General features: G+C 42.3%; 1 protein-coding gene across 1 annotated transcript in view; it reads right to left on the bottom strand.

The window, feature by feature from the left end:
• The window catches only part of snd1 (staphylococcal nuclease and tudor domain containing 1), a 174,947-nt gene that overhangs the window by 125,205 nt on the left and 34,878 nt on the right, over positions 1–14,864 (bottom strand). Inside the window, exons 12-15 of the mRNA XM_073480269.1 lie at positions 12,548–12,648; positions 10,184–10,294; positions 8,520–8,592; positions 3,678–3,819 (exon numbers count right to left, since the gene is read on the bottom strand). Coding sequence (XP_073336370.1) covers positions 3,678–3,819; positions 8,520–8,592; positions 10,184–10,294; positions 12,548–12,648 — 427 coding nt within the window. The remainder of the gene's footprint in view (positions 1–3,677; positions 3,820–8,519; positions 8,593–10,183; positions 10,295–12,547; positions 12,649–14,864) is intronic.

Raw genomic sequence — 14,864 nt, 5'->3', positions numbered from 1 at the left:
ACAGACTGCTGCTCGACATACCTTTCTGAGTAACTTTGAAAGTACACTTCACCTGCTGTGGCCTCTGTCTGAAACTCTGTGCAAGCTATTGAAGCTAGTAAACTTTTACAGCCTTTTCACTTCTTGGTCTCCCTTGGCTGCAACAGGCCTTTATACCCACGTACTGCACATCAATTGTACTTTTTTTGTCTTCCCTTTACCCTCCCCTGTCCTTTCTGCCTCCACAGCTCTTACTTCACCTCCTCCTCCTTTCATCATCATTCTACCCCCCTCCACTATGCTCTGAAATCCCTTTCCTGTGTGGAAGGGCCTTCTTTCCATCTTCAGAAACCGGATGACTCCTTTACCCTTTATCAAACTTGCATACGGAAGTGACACCACGCAGGCCAGCAAGTGAGAGGAGAAGAAAGGAAAGGTGATGTGGGAGGAGAGGGAAGGTAACTTCCCTTCAACTCCTGAAGCACCTCCGGCCCTCTTTGAAGCACGGGCTTCCCTCGCTACCCTTTGTTTCCTCACTTTTTCTTAAAGCACTGTCTTTATAAATCAAGGAAAACTCTGGGAAAGGAAGGAGACTATGTGCGGGGAAGATGCGGAGGCTTTGAGGTGCCTCACTGGAGAAATAAGTCTTTCCAATGAGGGGGGGTTCAGTTTAAATCAGGACAAATAACACATCTAAAGCAAGGGGAGAAATGCTGCTGGCTAAGCAAAGCTGGTAGTTCAGATTCAGAGATGCCTGTAGTGTGTTTTTTTTTTTTAGTATTATAATTTTGATTCACTGTTACATCACGTACCGCCTTGGGATTATTTCATTCGCAGCTCTACTGTAAACAATTTGTTCTTCAATGGCCTCCCACGACATTGTTTAAGAATAAAAATTTGGCCATGATGAATACAGTGTGAAGAGAACGCGGCTAATGAAACGGATGACTAATGCAAGACTTGTTTTAACAGCAGCCTTTGAATACATTCTCCATTTGTCTGCATGTTGTCAATATTTACTCAGAGACTGAGCTCAGCTTGTGGAAAACATTTTCTGACCTTTAATACAAAATAAATTGCAAAACTACTACTTACTTGAGCTTGTAAAAAGGGACTAAGATCATACATTACAACAATGGCTATTATGCATTATGTATTTTGAAGGCTTTTAGCAACTATTTTGATGCATTTTGTAAGTAATAAATTCAATATAACATATATAGGCTATTTCCAATGCTGCTATCTTTATAATGAGGCCTGTTTAACTTTCAAAATAAGAGCATTTCAAAAATATCTAAGGTCAGCTCTCAACCCACCTCATTATCTTTCAACACTATGTGATAGTTTAAAGAAGACAAGGTCCAAAGGGTTTCTGCTGCTTTATATACAGATAAACACAAGAGGCTTGGGGCAGCCAATTTATCATGTATGTGTCATTTCAAAACACAGCCCATGGTGCAGATGGGTGAACAGAACATGGAAAGATAACTTTGACGGGGAAGAGAAAAGTGGAAAGAGATAGGGAGAGCGCTCTGAGATTAGAGTTGGAGAGATAATAAGGGCCTGTTTGTGCCTGAGGGCTTCATTTCATGTGTGGTTAAAGGTTTAACATCACTTGTCGTGCGAAGAAAACCATGCGTACAACAGCATACATGCACAGAAACACAGAGGCCGCGACCCACCAGACGCAATATTTTATCTCATAAACATCCTATCTCTGAAAGAACAAAAACAAGAGGGAGGAAACAATACAACTGGTAAAGCACTCACATACCTGTAGGGAGAAATACACAGGGGAGCTCATCAAGTGATACAAAGAACTCGTATTGGAATAGGAGTTAAAAATGCACAAAATTGGAAAGGGGATCATTTGTATCAATCAGAGCTAATCCAGCCTAATGTGTGTATTAAAGACAATACTTGTCGTCTCATTTCCAGCAGATGAATCTCTTCTTCTGGGGACGACTTTAATCAAATACGCTCAGGGGCCATCAGCTCTAATGTGCTTCTTACGATTTGCTAATAAACTTTGATTGAATAAAATCTGAAAGCAGGCTGACTATGTAAACACCATCTCGCACATACCTGACATCTCATTAAGGGAGAATTGTCAAGCGCAAACCAGCGCTACAAAAAAAAAAAAGAGAGAAAACTTATACGGTCCTATATGCAGATTGCTTATTGGCATGGGTCATGTCAATACATCTTGTAGCAGGCAGTGGACAAAAAAAATTTAATTACAAAAACCATCAGTGGATAGCAAAGACAATCAGAAGCAAATTGCAAAATTAATTAATGCATCGACGATTTAGCCACGCGTAATTAAACTGAATTTGAGTGTTTGTCAGAAATATATGGAGTTAGTCCAACTGGATATGGGGAGGAACTGTATGGCTGGCAAGTGTCGCAATGAAATGGAGATGGATTGAAGCGGATTTTTATTGCAACTATAACAAAGAGTATCATCTGCTGTGGAAGGGATAAGCATTCTCGCTATTCCCATGATCTGGAAGGACGTGCAAATCATTGGTGGCTGCCAAAGATACAGTCTCAGTGTTTTTATTACTGGCGCAAACTGTCAAGACAGTCGGGGAGCGGAAATAAATGACTAGACCTGCTATCAAACAGTCCGTATTTCATCCTATCTGCATCTTGCCCGAAACTACTGTTGTTTTCTCATGCTGAAGGGGAAAGCTAAAAGAATAGATCCCTTCTTGAATGGATTATTTTCATTATCTATTTCTCTGCCAATTATTTTCTCTATTAATCGATTTGTCTATAAAATAAAAGGAAAATGGGAGGAAATGACCAATACAATATCCAACAACGCCGGGTGATTCGTTCAACATTTGAAAGGCTGGGGCAAGTGAACGTTTGACCTTTTTTGCTTTGAACTAAGAAGGATTAATTGATTCTTATCGTAGTTGCTTATTAATTACTGTTTAGTGACTAATTGATTAATCAACTTAAGGTTGTAGCTCTTTATCTTTCCAATTCATTATCTGTCCTCTGTGCCCCTGTACTCATCAGGTAGAAAAACAAACAAACCAGGAAGGATAAACTGACTGTGTTGACGGAAAGAAAGTTGGACCTTTTGGCATTCAACACCAAAGTTTTCACAATGTGACCTTGTCAGAAACTTTGTTCAAAAGAGGGATAGAAAAAAGCAAAAAATACATTTCTTCTACCAAGTTCATATATTGTTAAAATCCTAACAATACCTGCCCATCCACTGGAGTTAAACCCTCCCTTTACCTCGACACGGTGGCCAGTTACTAATGAAGATGACTGCTGCGGTAAAACAGAAAAGACATTGAGAGCAGAGCGCGAGTCTATCTCAAACTTGGCAGAGAGCCACAGAGGGGAAGGTGAGGTCAAAGGGGACACATGCTTCATGCCAACCCCTGCGTTTTGAAAGAGGGTGGACTGTGGTTGGTGCAACATACCCAGCTACGCCCTCTGCCCTGTCGCGTTGCCTGCTGAGAGGTGCGAGAAGGGCTTAAACTCTGATCTCTGAGCTCGCAGGAGTCTCAATTTGGCAAATATGTCTTTGCTCCGATACACACAAACACTCTCAGGATATGCCAATTAACTTTCGCGTGGCAGCAGCTAATGCCTGTGCTGACACAGAAGTGAGCTGGTTAAAGGACACTGAAGGAAGCGACCTTCGCACCAGGAAGGGAAAGAGCTCTACCCACCGGCAAGGAGGAATGTGATGAGGCAGGTTTCTTTGGGCATGTACAGCTTGAGGCGGGAGCCGCTGAAGACGTATTCTACCACGGCTTCTGACCGGCCAGCCCTCTGCAGGAAGGGCAGGAACTGCTTGGCTTTCTGTGTCTCCTAATGGACGAAAAGAAGACATTAGGTTTGACAGTGATCTAAACCATTTGATGATATGTAAAAATTAGCTGATCCAAGTCTAAGGATACAGCTGTTCAGTATTTGTTAACATAACGGTTATACTCTATCAAAGAGGACCCGTTATGATATCTGATGCATTATGTAAAGAACAAAATTGTGAGCCTTTTCATACCAATTTATTTCAAGTTAACTGCCTCATTGAAATAAACCATTGAAATATCTGTTACAAAAAGTGTGACAAAATCATACTGGATGCAGCATGAAAAATCTCAGCCAAATGAAAAGTAACCAAAATAGACAAGACAGACTAAATGGGTTTATTGACGGCAGAATCTGTGGGCTTTTTCCAGACATCTTTAAATCTCGGCCTGGTCTAATGAAGTCCGCTCCGCTTCTCCGTGACACGTCTGGAAACTCGTGCAATCAAAAATAATTCTCTCCCCTCCTTGCCTCCATCTCTGTCTGCAAAAGGGTGAGTCACGAGCTTATTGTTGTGCCCGGGCCAAAATTACAAGCGGAGTTAAATCATGTGTATTCAAGCAGGGCTGGTGGTGCAGTGGCTGGGGAAGATTCATAAACGATAAAAAAATAATTTAATACGCGCCTACTCCAGGCAGGAGCGTGTAGGCACAACAGACCACTCAGTCAGTGTGTAGCATGTGTGTGAGTTGCAGCGTGGGTCATGGGTGTAGGAGCGAAGGCTGGGAGGAAATGATGGGAGTTCAAACAAGAAAGCATTCTCCATCTTCTACTGCGAGTAGATGCGAGTAGTGATGGGCATGAAGAGTCGTATACTCAGGGATCGATTTGGATGTCAGTATTTGTTAGACATAGAGTAAGCACGTTTTTTTATATAAGAAATATTAAAGTAAAATGACTATGTTCTATATTAAAAGATAAGACATTACTTGATCAAACCTAACAGTCAGAATGGCGACCAGCAGGTATAAGAGAGTTGTTAGAAAGTTTTTTGAAAACAAAGTGTCGAAAATACTGTCAAAGCTCTATTTTCACAGGACATAAACAATATGGTGGAAACTCCCGATTCACAATCTCTCTCAAAACAGTATGTTAAATATGTTTCTGAAAGCATTTCAGGTGAGAAATAGGCTGCGTAGTAACAAAATCTTGGTTTATAGTTTAGTTTACACTCTGTGTCCATGGATGCGTACTTAGAAAACATGGAACAACAATCTTTAGTTGATGCAACAGCCCCCAGCTGCCAGATGACACGTTTTTGATGGATTTTTGTCGGCATAAAAGTGGAGGTGCTCCGAGTACACGAAAGTTTAAAATTATTTATTTGCAGATAGTACCAAAATTGCAGTGATAGAAAGCTAGGTTTTTTTGTTTGTTGGTTTTTTTATGAGTACTTGAATATGGAAATCAATTAAAATGCCCATCCCAAGATGTCAGTGCTCAAGCTGATGAGGAGGAGAAAAAAAAAATAAAAAATTAAGAAAAACATTGTCAGACATGTGTTAAATGAGTCTGTATTTTCTTTCCTGGTTGAGAGGATTGCTACACAAGAAAAGATGGACTCGGTACATCATGTGACACACATCGTCATCAGTAGGACTCAAACGCATGTAGCTGTGAGTAAAGGGTATGTGCTTTAGCCATAAGATGTAGCACCTGAACTCCGCCCGCTGCAGTCCAAAATAGCCCCTTGAGTGGGAGACAACAGAGCCAAACATTCTGTCGTTCACACAAACACATTTGCAGCACCTGCAGTGAGTGGGCTGTGCAGTCTAACTTGGTTCAGAAAAAAAAAAAACGGAGAGACATGAGAGAGGACCTCATTATGCAACCTTTAGAGGTATGAGGTGAGTCAAGTGTTTTATCCACTATCCTCCCACCACCTCTGTTCATCTCCTACACTATATGTTTATAAACCTATCTCAGCTCTATTTGTGACTGCATCCCACTCAATGTACATAATCCCTTTCGGCAAACCTTTACCGCCAAGCTAAAGGATGCTGACGTATAGAAGTGTGTGTTTCCATGTGTGTTGGGGGGGGGGGGGGTTGTACGCTTGTGCACGTGTACAGCTGTGTGTGGGTGTGTATCACAGAGGAGAAAAGATAATAAGGGAAGGGGAGAGGAAGAATGCAGAGGGGGGGGGAAGGCAATGTTGCTATTTTAGTCCTTTAGAATGCTCATTACATTAGCCTAGCCAAACAACTGGTGCATGCGCGTGCACACACGCCTACCGGCACTGACTGGCAACGATCCTGGACTGTGCTGAGAATCCTGTGTGTGTGTGTGTGTGTGTGTGTGTGTGTGTGTGTGTGTGTGTGTGTGTGTGTGTGTGTGTGTGTGTGTGTGTGTTAGTGTGTCCTTATTGGGACCTGCCAGAAATGCTAAGAGAGGGAGGGAGCCGCAGCTGCATGTAATGGCGCTGACCTAAACTACTGACACGGTGGCGCTAATAAGGGTGCGTTTAGAGGGGCTTCACAGCGCTGATGTCACACACATGCATGACACAGCACAATGGTGATCAAATGTAAAAGACCACCATGGCCATCGCTGGGTTACTGGGACAGTTTTTAATAAGTGAGACGTGGAATCTCCAGTTGGAAGTGGGATGTGACATATATTGCCGTTTCTCATTTGTTATTAAACAAAATTAATTATTGAGCACCTCCCCCTCAAACTACTCCCAAGTCATTGCTGCACACAGAGCGGTCAATTTAGCCTGTTAAGTTCGGTGGGTTTATAAGTATAAAATGCAGTAAAGCCCCTGATGTAATAGCACAGGGCTGCTCAGTCAGCACAACAATTCCCTGTCATAATTATTTTTACAGGGTCCAATAGTTTATCTGTCCTGCTGACACAATAAGACGGAGGGAGGTTACGATGATGACAATGTGGAACAGCATCACATCTGAGAGTAGTTATGCAGAGGCAATGTCCGACTTATTAGCTAGACTCTAAAGTCCTGTTGGTGTTAAAGAGCTTTAATGACTTGGCTGAATGCCTCCGTTCAAATGCAAGGTCGTGACACTTTTTAAAAAGCATCTTGCAGAGCTCATCCAGGACCACCGGATCTGGTGGACCACTCTGAGCTACAAAAAAAAGGTTAACACGGAAAAAGAGGGCTTGATTAAATTAACCAAATGTCTCTCTAGAGCACACAAGTACAAGTACAACAAGGGAGCTGAAGTGAGAGAGACAATGAGGTCCTAATGTTTCTGAAGTTCACAGAGGGCCATGTAATGGCTTACTGAAATGTATAATGAGACGTCTAGTCGACAAGACCAGAGATATATAAAGACACTAGAACTATTCCGATGAAAGTGGTTTGACATTTTGAGTTGTGTGATTTTTTTTTTAAAAAAAGCTACGAATCAAATAGGCAAGACTTTTGATTTGTGTTTAGGAGGGATATCAGTAAGGGACCATGTAGAAACTTGGACTGGTTTGCTAGATCGCACAAAAGGTTCCAAGGATCATTAATAGGACTGGTTCAACTACAGAGGTGTCTGTCAGGTAGAAAAAGCAGCTGGAATGAAGGTCACAGTAAACTGCAAATCAGCTATTCCAAATTGGGGGAAACAGAAAAAAATCTAATGAAAAGACACACAGTAAAAAAAATGAAAAGATCTAATCTGCAGTAAAGTTATGCAATACATTGTCACATTTTTCCCCTAGGTACAAAAGGGTGACTTCATCACCTGAATGACTGACCTCAATTTTCCTCTTGGGTGGTTTGAGAATAATGCAGTGTTAAAAATAAGCCAACAGTAAGAACACTACCTAGCATGAGACAGTGACCATCGCAGTGCCATCATTCAATCTTCGTATCAGTGCCATGGGCACACATTTCACTTGATCGCACTTTCCACTGCTCTGCTCTCCATGTGAGCTCATCAAACACAGCCACTCAGATTGAATACTTTGGACAGCTACAGCACTGCAGCGTACAGTGAGTTAATAAAGCCTGCACTTGGGCGTAGTAGTGCACTGTGACAGCCTGTGGTCATATAGGACTACATCTCTTGTGGTATGTAGGAGACGCTCAAGAGATGGATTGGCAGTCAGAAAAGGAAAAAAAAACTGGAAAAAGGAAATTCCTTTTTAGAAAATAACAGTCTCTAAATCAAAAATGCAACTAAAACATGTCTGATTGAATAAGTAATCATAAGACATAAGAGACATCATAGGGATCAAATTTAAAAACACGCTTCCGGGGTAGTGAGAACAAAAACATGCTTTAAAAAAAGGAATGTCTACCAATCGTCCATTACTCGTTACTGAGAGGTTTTATGGGTTCCCCACGCTAATGTTCATTTGGTGAGCACTCCCAATCAGGCTTCATTAGCCAAATGATGCCTCTATCAAGCCCCTGGGCACACGTAAACAAGCAAGGACCAAGCACTGCTGATGGTTTTATTAATGGCGCTGATTATTTTTAGAGGCCTCTTAAGTTTCTTTAAGATGAGGAAACCGGCTGTGAGGATCGGGGATTTGGGGGGGGGTTGTGATAGAACAAGTCAGTGGCTCTTGGGCATTGACGGCACCTCAGAGTGTCATGGGGGTTGTGTGTAAATGAGTCCACAGTTAAGAATATTCAATTATATCAATGCATTTTGAGAGATGCTTGTCCTAATACCCTTGTGTATAGGATAACCACACAACAACAAAAACAACAAAAAAAAAAAAAAAAAGATACCTACCCCAGAGATATCAGCCACTCTGTGGATGGGGACCTCCTTCTTGCTGTGCAGCCCCTTCCCATTCTTAATGGCCCTACAATTCAGTGAAACCACAAACACACATGTCACTAACAGAGCTAGAGCACAGTCATAATACACAGAGAAAAAAGCATAAAGCCAGAGGCTTAAACAGACATGGAGAAATGGGAGCTCTTTGAGTAATCACTGGAGATACAAAGAGGGAGGCATTGTGGCTTTGTGAAGTAGGATGTAAATTCATACCAGTTTCTCTTCCATGAACTGCCATTATGGCTCAACTGGAAGCACTAGAGGGAGATTTTTTTTACCACACAGATAATCTATAGGATTGTGATAAGTGGAAATGCTAGTTGAGAAAGAGAAATTGATAGAATGGAGGGATGAGGAGAAACCCGAGAGACCAGGGTAGCTTCTTTACAGCCAGCTAGGGGTTTAGCGACAATGACTGGTTATGGTGATCACTGCTGTGAAAAGCCTCAAGGCCGAATTAGATGACCATTGAGGCTGCGGCTGTGGAGTGGAATTATGCCACCTACGGGTCACCGGGAGATCACTGCTTTCAAGATAAAGACCTCCAAGATGCAAGCATGTATACAGTATATGTGCATTTAATAGCCAGGAGGAGTTTTCTTGAAGGCTGTGGGGCAATCAGCCTCGTGCACTGGGAACTAAAAATAAAACCAAGGCTAGAGACAGAAACCTCTCATCAACTCTAATAAGACCCCACCAGGGACACAGAGAGAAAGGGAGAGAGAGGGGGAGAGAGGGGGGGGGAGGGAGGGAGGGCAAGAGAGAGAAGCTAGAGGGGGGAGAAAGAGAAATGGGAGAATAGAAGACACAGAAGAGCAAGGCCAAAGAAGGACAAAACTGAAAACAGCTAAGGTGGAGAAAGAAGGACAAAATGTGCGAAAGAAAAAGAGGGCGGGTGGGCAGTGACACTGCAGGAGAGAAAGGGGAGTGAAAGAGTTAGTCCTATAAAAAGAGGCTGTGGCTGCATCTGCTCTACCTATAGCCAGCAGATCTTAATCTATGGCAGAGTAATAAAGCTCGTACTAAATCTCTCCACTGCACCTCCATATAATTATATTCATAGGTCCTGTGTAAAGAGAGCCTCTGATTTAGCATCCGGCACTTGGGAAGGTGTATGTGTGTCCGAGCATGTATGTGAAAGAAAGAAAAAAAAGCTGCCAATACATGTGTGAGAGCGATGACATGAAACCTGGGAAAAACGTAGCAACATCTATCGATGGTGTCACAGCTGAAAGAAATTCAGAAAAATATTAACACGATTCACCTGCACCATGTTGCCTTTAACAGCAAATGTAAAAGCAATCTGATATTTAACAAAAAGCCTCAAGGTCATATTCAATTCTCCACTTCCCAAGAGCAACGTTTGTCAAGGTCATGCACAACTCGTGGATGGCTGTGTGAGTGTGCCTAAAAAGGCTTTGTGTGAGAGATATCGAGTGTAGTGTGTGCAGATACATGTGCTTATTTGAAGGAACAAGTCTTTATGAGAATAAACATCAGTTTGAGAGCGTCATTGTACCGGGTCTGTAGCTGTGGAAGTTCATGTAAAAAGGAGATGGAAGGAATGTGAAAGGGTTTTGTGTGAAAGAATGTGTGTGCACGTGTGTGCTCCTCACCGTGCTTCTGCGGCAAGCAGCTCGTCGTAGTGGGAGGAGCGCTGGTCGTCGTCCTGTCTGTATCTGATGACTGTGGCCAAGCCTTTACTGACCAGAGCCTCTGCTATGTTACTGAAGGAAGAGATAGAAGAAGGGGAGATTAATAAAAACAACAAGCAACCCCCTCCTTGACACTGAATGCTAAGTGAGCTAACTCAAAAAAAATAAATAAATAAACTAACAAGGGCATGACAAATCCCAAAGGTGGCTCTGCTGAGGAACAAAGGTCACTTAAATGTTGACATTGCACACTTGACTAACCACTTCCTGGCTGTGTTAGTGATGTACAGAAGAGAAGATGAAGGGCAGAAAGAGGGGAGTATTGTTGTACTTAATGCAGCACTTAGTGGCTAGCCCTTGGACATTGGTGTTCCAGTTGAAGTGTGGGAGAAAGAAATGAAGGGACAGGAAGGAAAACTGGGGGGGGGGGGCTGTCCTCATATTGCCCTTGTTCTCACAAGTAAAATGTTTTAATTTACTTTTTTCATCACCTTTATCGACATTTGGATAAAAACTGAGGTCGAAATATCAGAGGAAAGAGCCAGAAGTTTACTTTATAAGTAAATCTTTAGGTTTTTCATTTTTTTCTAGATTCAGACACTTTTAGTGTTGGATATCATGGGAGGACATTCAGTTTGCTCCAAGCTTCTTCACTTCATCACCCCCCACAGAGTTTTAAGTATAGACCAAATCACTGTTATGTTACACCAACAACAACACTCACATAAGGTTGACAATTGGCGGTTGATTTGCAGTCCGGAGACATGTGAAGTTGTTTATTTTCTTTTGTCATTTTCAGCCATTACTGTAGCATTTACAGATATACGGTTAAACACATAAGTTTGACCAATGTTGCAGTTCTGCTGCACTTATTTGAGGTGCTGTCTTGCTTTGCTAGCATCTTAAATTAACCAAATCTACCTGACAGCGACATCTACCGCCAGTCGGACTTACTGCTACTGCTACTTTTGGATAACCTCAAGCTGACGATTTCTTTAGTCTGTGGCCCGAAAGGTAAATTAGATTTTCAACCTTATGTTAGTGAAAGTGTTGTTATAATGAGATATGAAAGCATCAAACAGATGAAAGAGAAGTATCTACCTTTGAATAACATCATGTAAAAAAGAAAATGAAATTGTATCCGAGCTAAGTGATTCAGGGTTTTTTTTACAAAATATTGCCGTTGGTCCTTTAGCAAAGGTTTCTATCTTTATTAACCTTTTTGTTACCAGGAGTATTCCCATTATGATTCGAAATCTCTTTTACCTTAAGAGTCATGGCAGCAGCATATGAGGTTTTACATCAAAAGCGCAAACAGACTTAAACAACATTAATTCTTGCTTTCACCAAAGATTCTCTTACAGTCTCAAGCTGAGCCCGTTTCCTCTCTCTTACAACAAGCAGCGAAATTGGGAACAACACAATTAGACAAGGTCAAACAAGGTCAAAAACATCCACCCCACTGACCGCATCACCCCTTGACCTCGGCATTCACAGGAGGCCGTGCCAACTGTTATCTGTGGAGCAGATCGGCTGGTGTACTGGACTATCGCTGGGTTGTGATTGGCATGTCATGAGGTTGGGTCCTGACCTCTGTGCGCACACATGTGCTGTCAGATGCAAGACTGTTGGTTTGAAGGCAAAGAGGGATCCGTGTGTTCAAGTATGCATGCGACTGCTTTGTGCCGCAGAGAGTTATGCAGACAGAGAAAACCAGGAGATAAGTGCAGCTTCCAACTATTGTTTTGTTTTGTTTTGTTTGGTGAGAACGGACTTCATTTCAAGTCCTGTGGCAAATAAAGCCCCTCTATCCGTTTTTTATTAAATATCAACCTCTGAGTCGTTTAATAACATTTATATCTGTGGTGCTGTATGAAAATACACATTTCAAACAGATAAAGCGGATTTCTTCAAAGCGGTGTTTGTAGAATAATTGCTTGCGCGGAGACGACCCTTCTCATGGAAATTAAAACACAAAAGAGGCACTTTCAGGTTACTTTGTGATTCATGATGAGATTACAAGTTCTAAGCATTTACAAATGATGGCTGTGTCATCTCCTAACTTTTAAAGTCGTACGCAGGGAGACCACCCGTGTAATAAAATGAAATGTTATAGTGAAGTCTCTTACGCTGACAAATTACATACTGTATGATCTGCCAGTGAGGGCTGCTTATTTGTAACAAACTCCTACGGGAGGCTTAGTAGTGTGTGGTACAAATACAGAAATGAATGCTTCATTCATGTCGAAGCTCATCGAGGAGAATAAAACAGTCTGAAACGAAAAGTAGACCATTCAGTTTGGTGTAATGCGGCTCATTACTTACATGCCGCCGATTGTGACTGTAGCACAGGTGCGTTCTGCGAAGGCGGGCGTGCTTTCTCCTGGACCGGTGGCTGCTCTGATGTAGTCAACTGTCACATTGACCTAAAAAGGGACAAAGTAAGCAGGAGAAGAGGTCAAAAAAACACAGCAAGAGTACTGAGATGAACTGAAGGCAACAGCAGTTATGGTAATAATTAGTGTAGGGAGTGTTCGGACTCGTCTGTGTGTGTTTGTGTGTGTTTGTCCCAGTTGTCAAGGTCACCCCCAGTCGGTGTGAATCACATCAGGCAGCACTGTAGATCTCCCTAGAGGAGCAGTATTAACACACTGTGGGTGTTTGGGACAGTACACGCACACAAACGCACACAAACACACACAAAGAGAGAGAGAAAGAGAGAGAGAGGGGCGACAGTGATAGAACCCAAATGACCCTACACTGTGTGTTCTCAAAACAGCCCCCTTAGGACAGACTCCAATCCACCCACCCTGAAGATATAATTTTGTCACTCAGCTGTGTGTGCGCGTGTGTGCGCGTGTGTGCATGTGTGTGCATGTGTGTGTGCGCATATCTACAGACATGTGATGGGGAAAGCCTGCTTTGTGGGCCAGACGCAGGCAGACAGCGCCAACAGCAGGGATGCAGCCGTACCGATACACATGATCGGCAGTTTAAGAGCTACGTGTCAGAGTGTCAGACAAGTGTGATGGCAGGAAGGGAGAAAAAAAAAAAGTGGGGATCGGGCTCTACATCACAGTGTCATAGCGTAGACACAAGTCAAACAGAGACAATGCAGACAGGCCTATTACAGGGACATGAAAGAGACGCCAACCAGGACATGGAACAAACGCCGACTTGTCATTAGATGGACAGGATGAGGACATGGTGATGTGAGGAAGAGAGGGGCGTTTGACAAGGCAGAATCGATGTGTGGTAGTGTATTGTTTAAGCAGGAAGTGTCATCTGCATTTCAAAAGGAGGAGATGAAAAATATAAAAGGATACCAGGGGATGGATTATGGTTTTTGGAGGCCACAGTTGGCTCCACTGTTAATACAAAAGACAATGTATCTAGAACTGCCACAGTGGTGCGTGTGAGGATTATGGAGAAGAAGAAATAGAGGTGGGGAAAGGAACATTTTAATCTAAATTAAATCATAGGAGTAGTTGGTCAGCAGTAGTGTCTGCACACCAACACACAAATTGTATCTGTCCTTTATGAGACAACATTTTCATTCCGCCTGTATGATCAATTCAAAAATAAACATCCCGCTGCACCATAAAGTACATTAATAGTATCCGGATCTCGACTAACAATCATATTATCAGCAATAGAATTGGTTTGGGATCCTCTCAGCCGTAGAACATTATGCAAAATCCGCTTTTAAAACACCCCCAAATTCATCAAGTTTTGTAACCATGCAACCCGTGTAACCCATTCTTATTGTTTCGAAGGAAATTATTTTATCCTCACTCCCACATGAAAGCTTTTCATTTCCTCGTAGCCCAGACATGACAGAGTTTCACGTCTATTCAGAATGATTGAATAGTGAAGCCATTCAAATGAAGCAAACAAACACAAAACCTTTTGCCTTGGTTACATTTTTCAGTGTGTGTTTAATGGCCAGGCATAGCCGGGCCATTGTATTTGAGGAATAGGGGACAGACAAAGCAATGAAAAACAGGAAGAATTCAAGTTAGATATTGAGGACACAAAATGAGGTGAAATGAAATAAGTAAATGAGAAAGCCAATGCAAACAAAGAGAAGATTTAAGGAGGAGATTGAATCACACAAAATACAATGCTGTATGCCATAAGCTGTGAGAGCACAACACCAGTAGTCCCCCTATTAAGCGAGATGATGACAGATTATAAACTTTGACCAAGCGATGTTAGATTAGAGGAGTTCCAGGACCATTGTCCTCGGGCCATCTAGCCGATCCCCTGATAAGGCAAAGCTATCTATAAGAGCCCCTCCACTCTACACCAGAGGAGCGTTAGGCAGAGGGGGAGAGGCGCAGGATGGATTAGAAAATGGGGGAGTGATAAGGACAAGGACGGCAGGAGCAGCGTGAGATGAAATGTTTTTGTTCTGCTGAGGCCACAAGCAGAGATTTGGTTTACTCTGCCAAAGGAATCATATTTGTCACATGTTTGTAGGTGTAATGGGAGTTTCTGTGATTGATTGCTGAAATATGATGATATGGTAAGGATGCTGTACTGTGCTGCATCGTGACTAACAGTAATCACAGGGGATTCAATATTTTAAAGGTCACATATTATACTCATGTTCAGGTTAATACTTTTACTACGGGTGCCT

The sequence above is a fragment of the Pagrus major genome, chromosome 14, assembly GCF_040436345.1.
Source record: "Pagrus major chromosome 14, Pma_NU_1.0".
Taxonomy (NCBI): domain Eukaryota; kingdom Metazoa; phylum Chordata; class Actinopteri; order Spariformes; family Sparidae; genus Pagrus; species Pagrus major.
The sequence above is the reverse complement of the archived record's forward strand: the minus strand, read 5'-3'. Positions and strand labels throughout refer to the sequence as shown.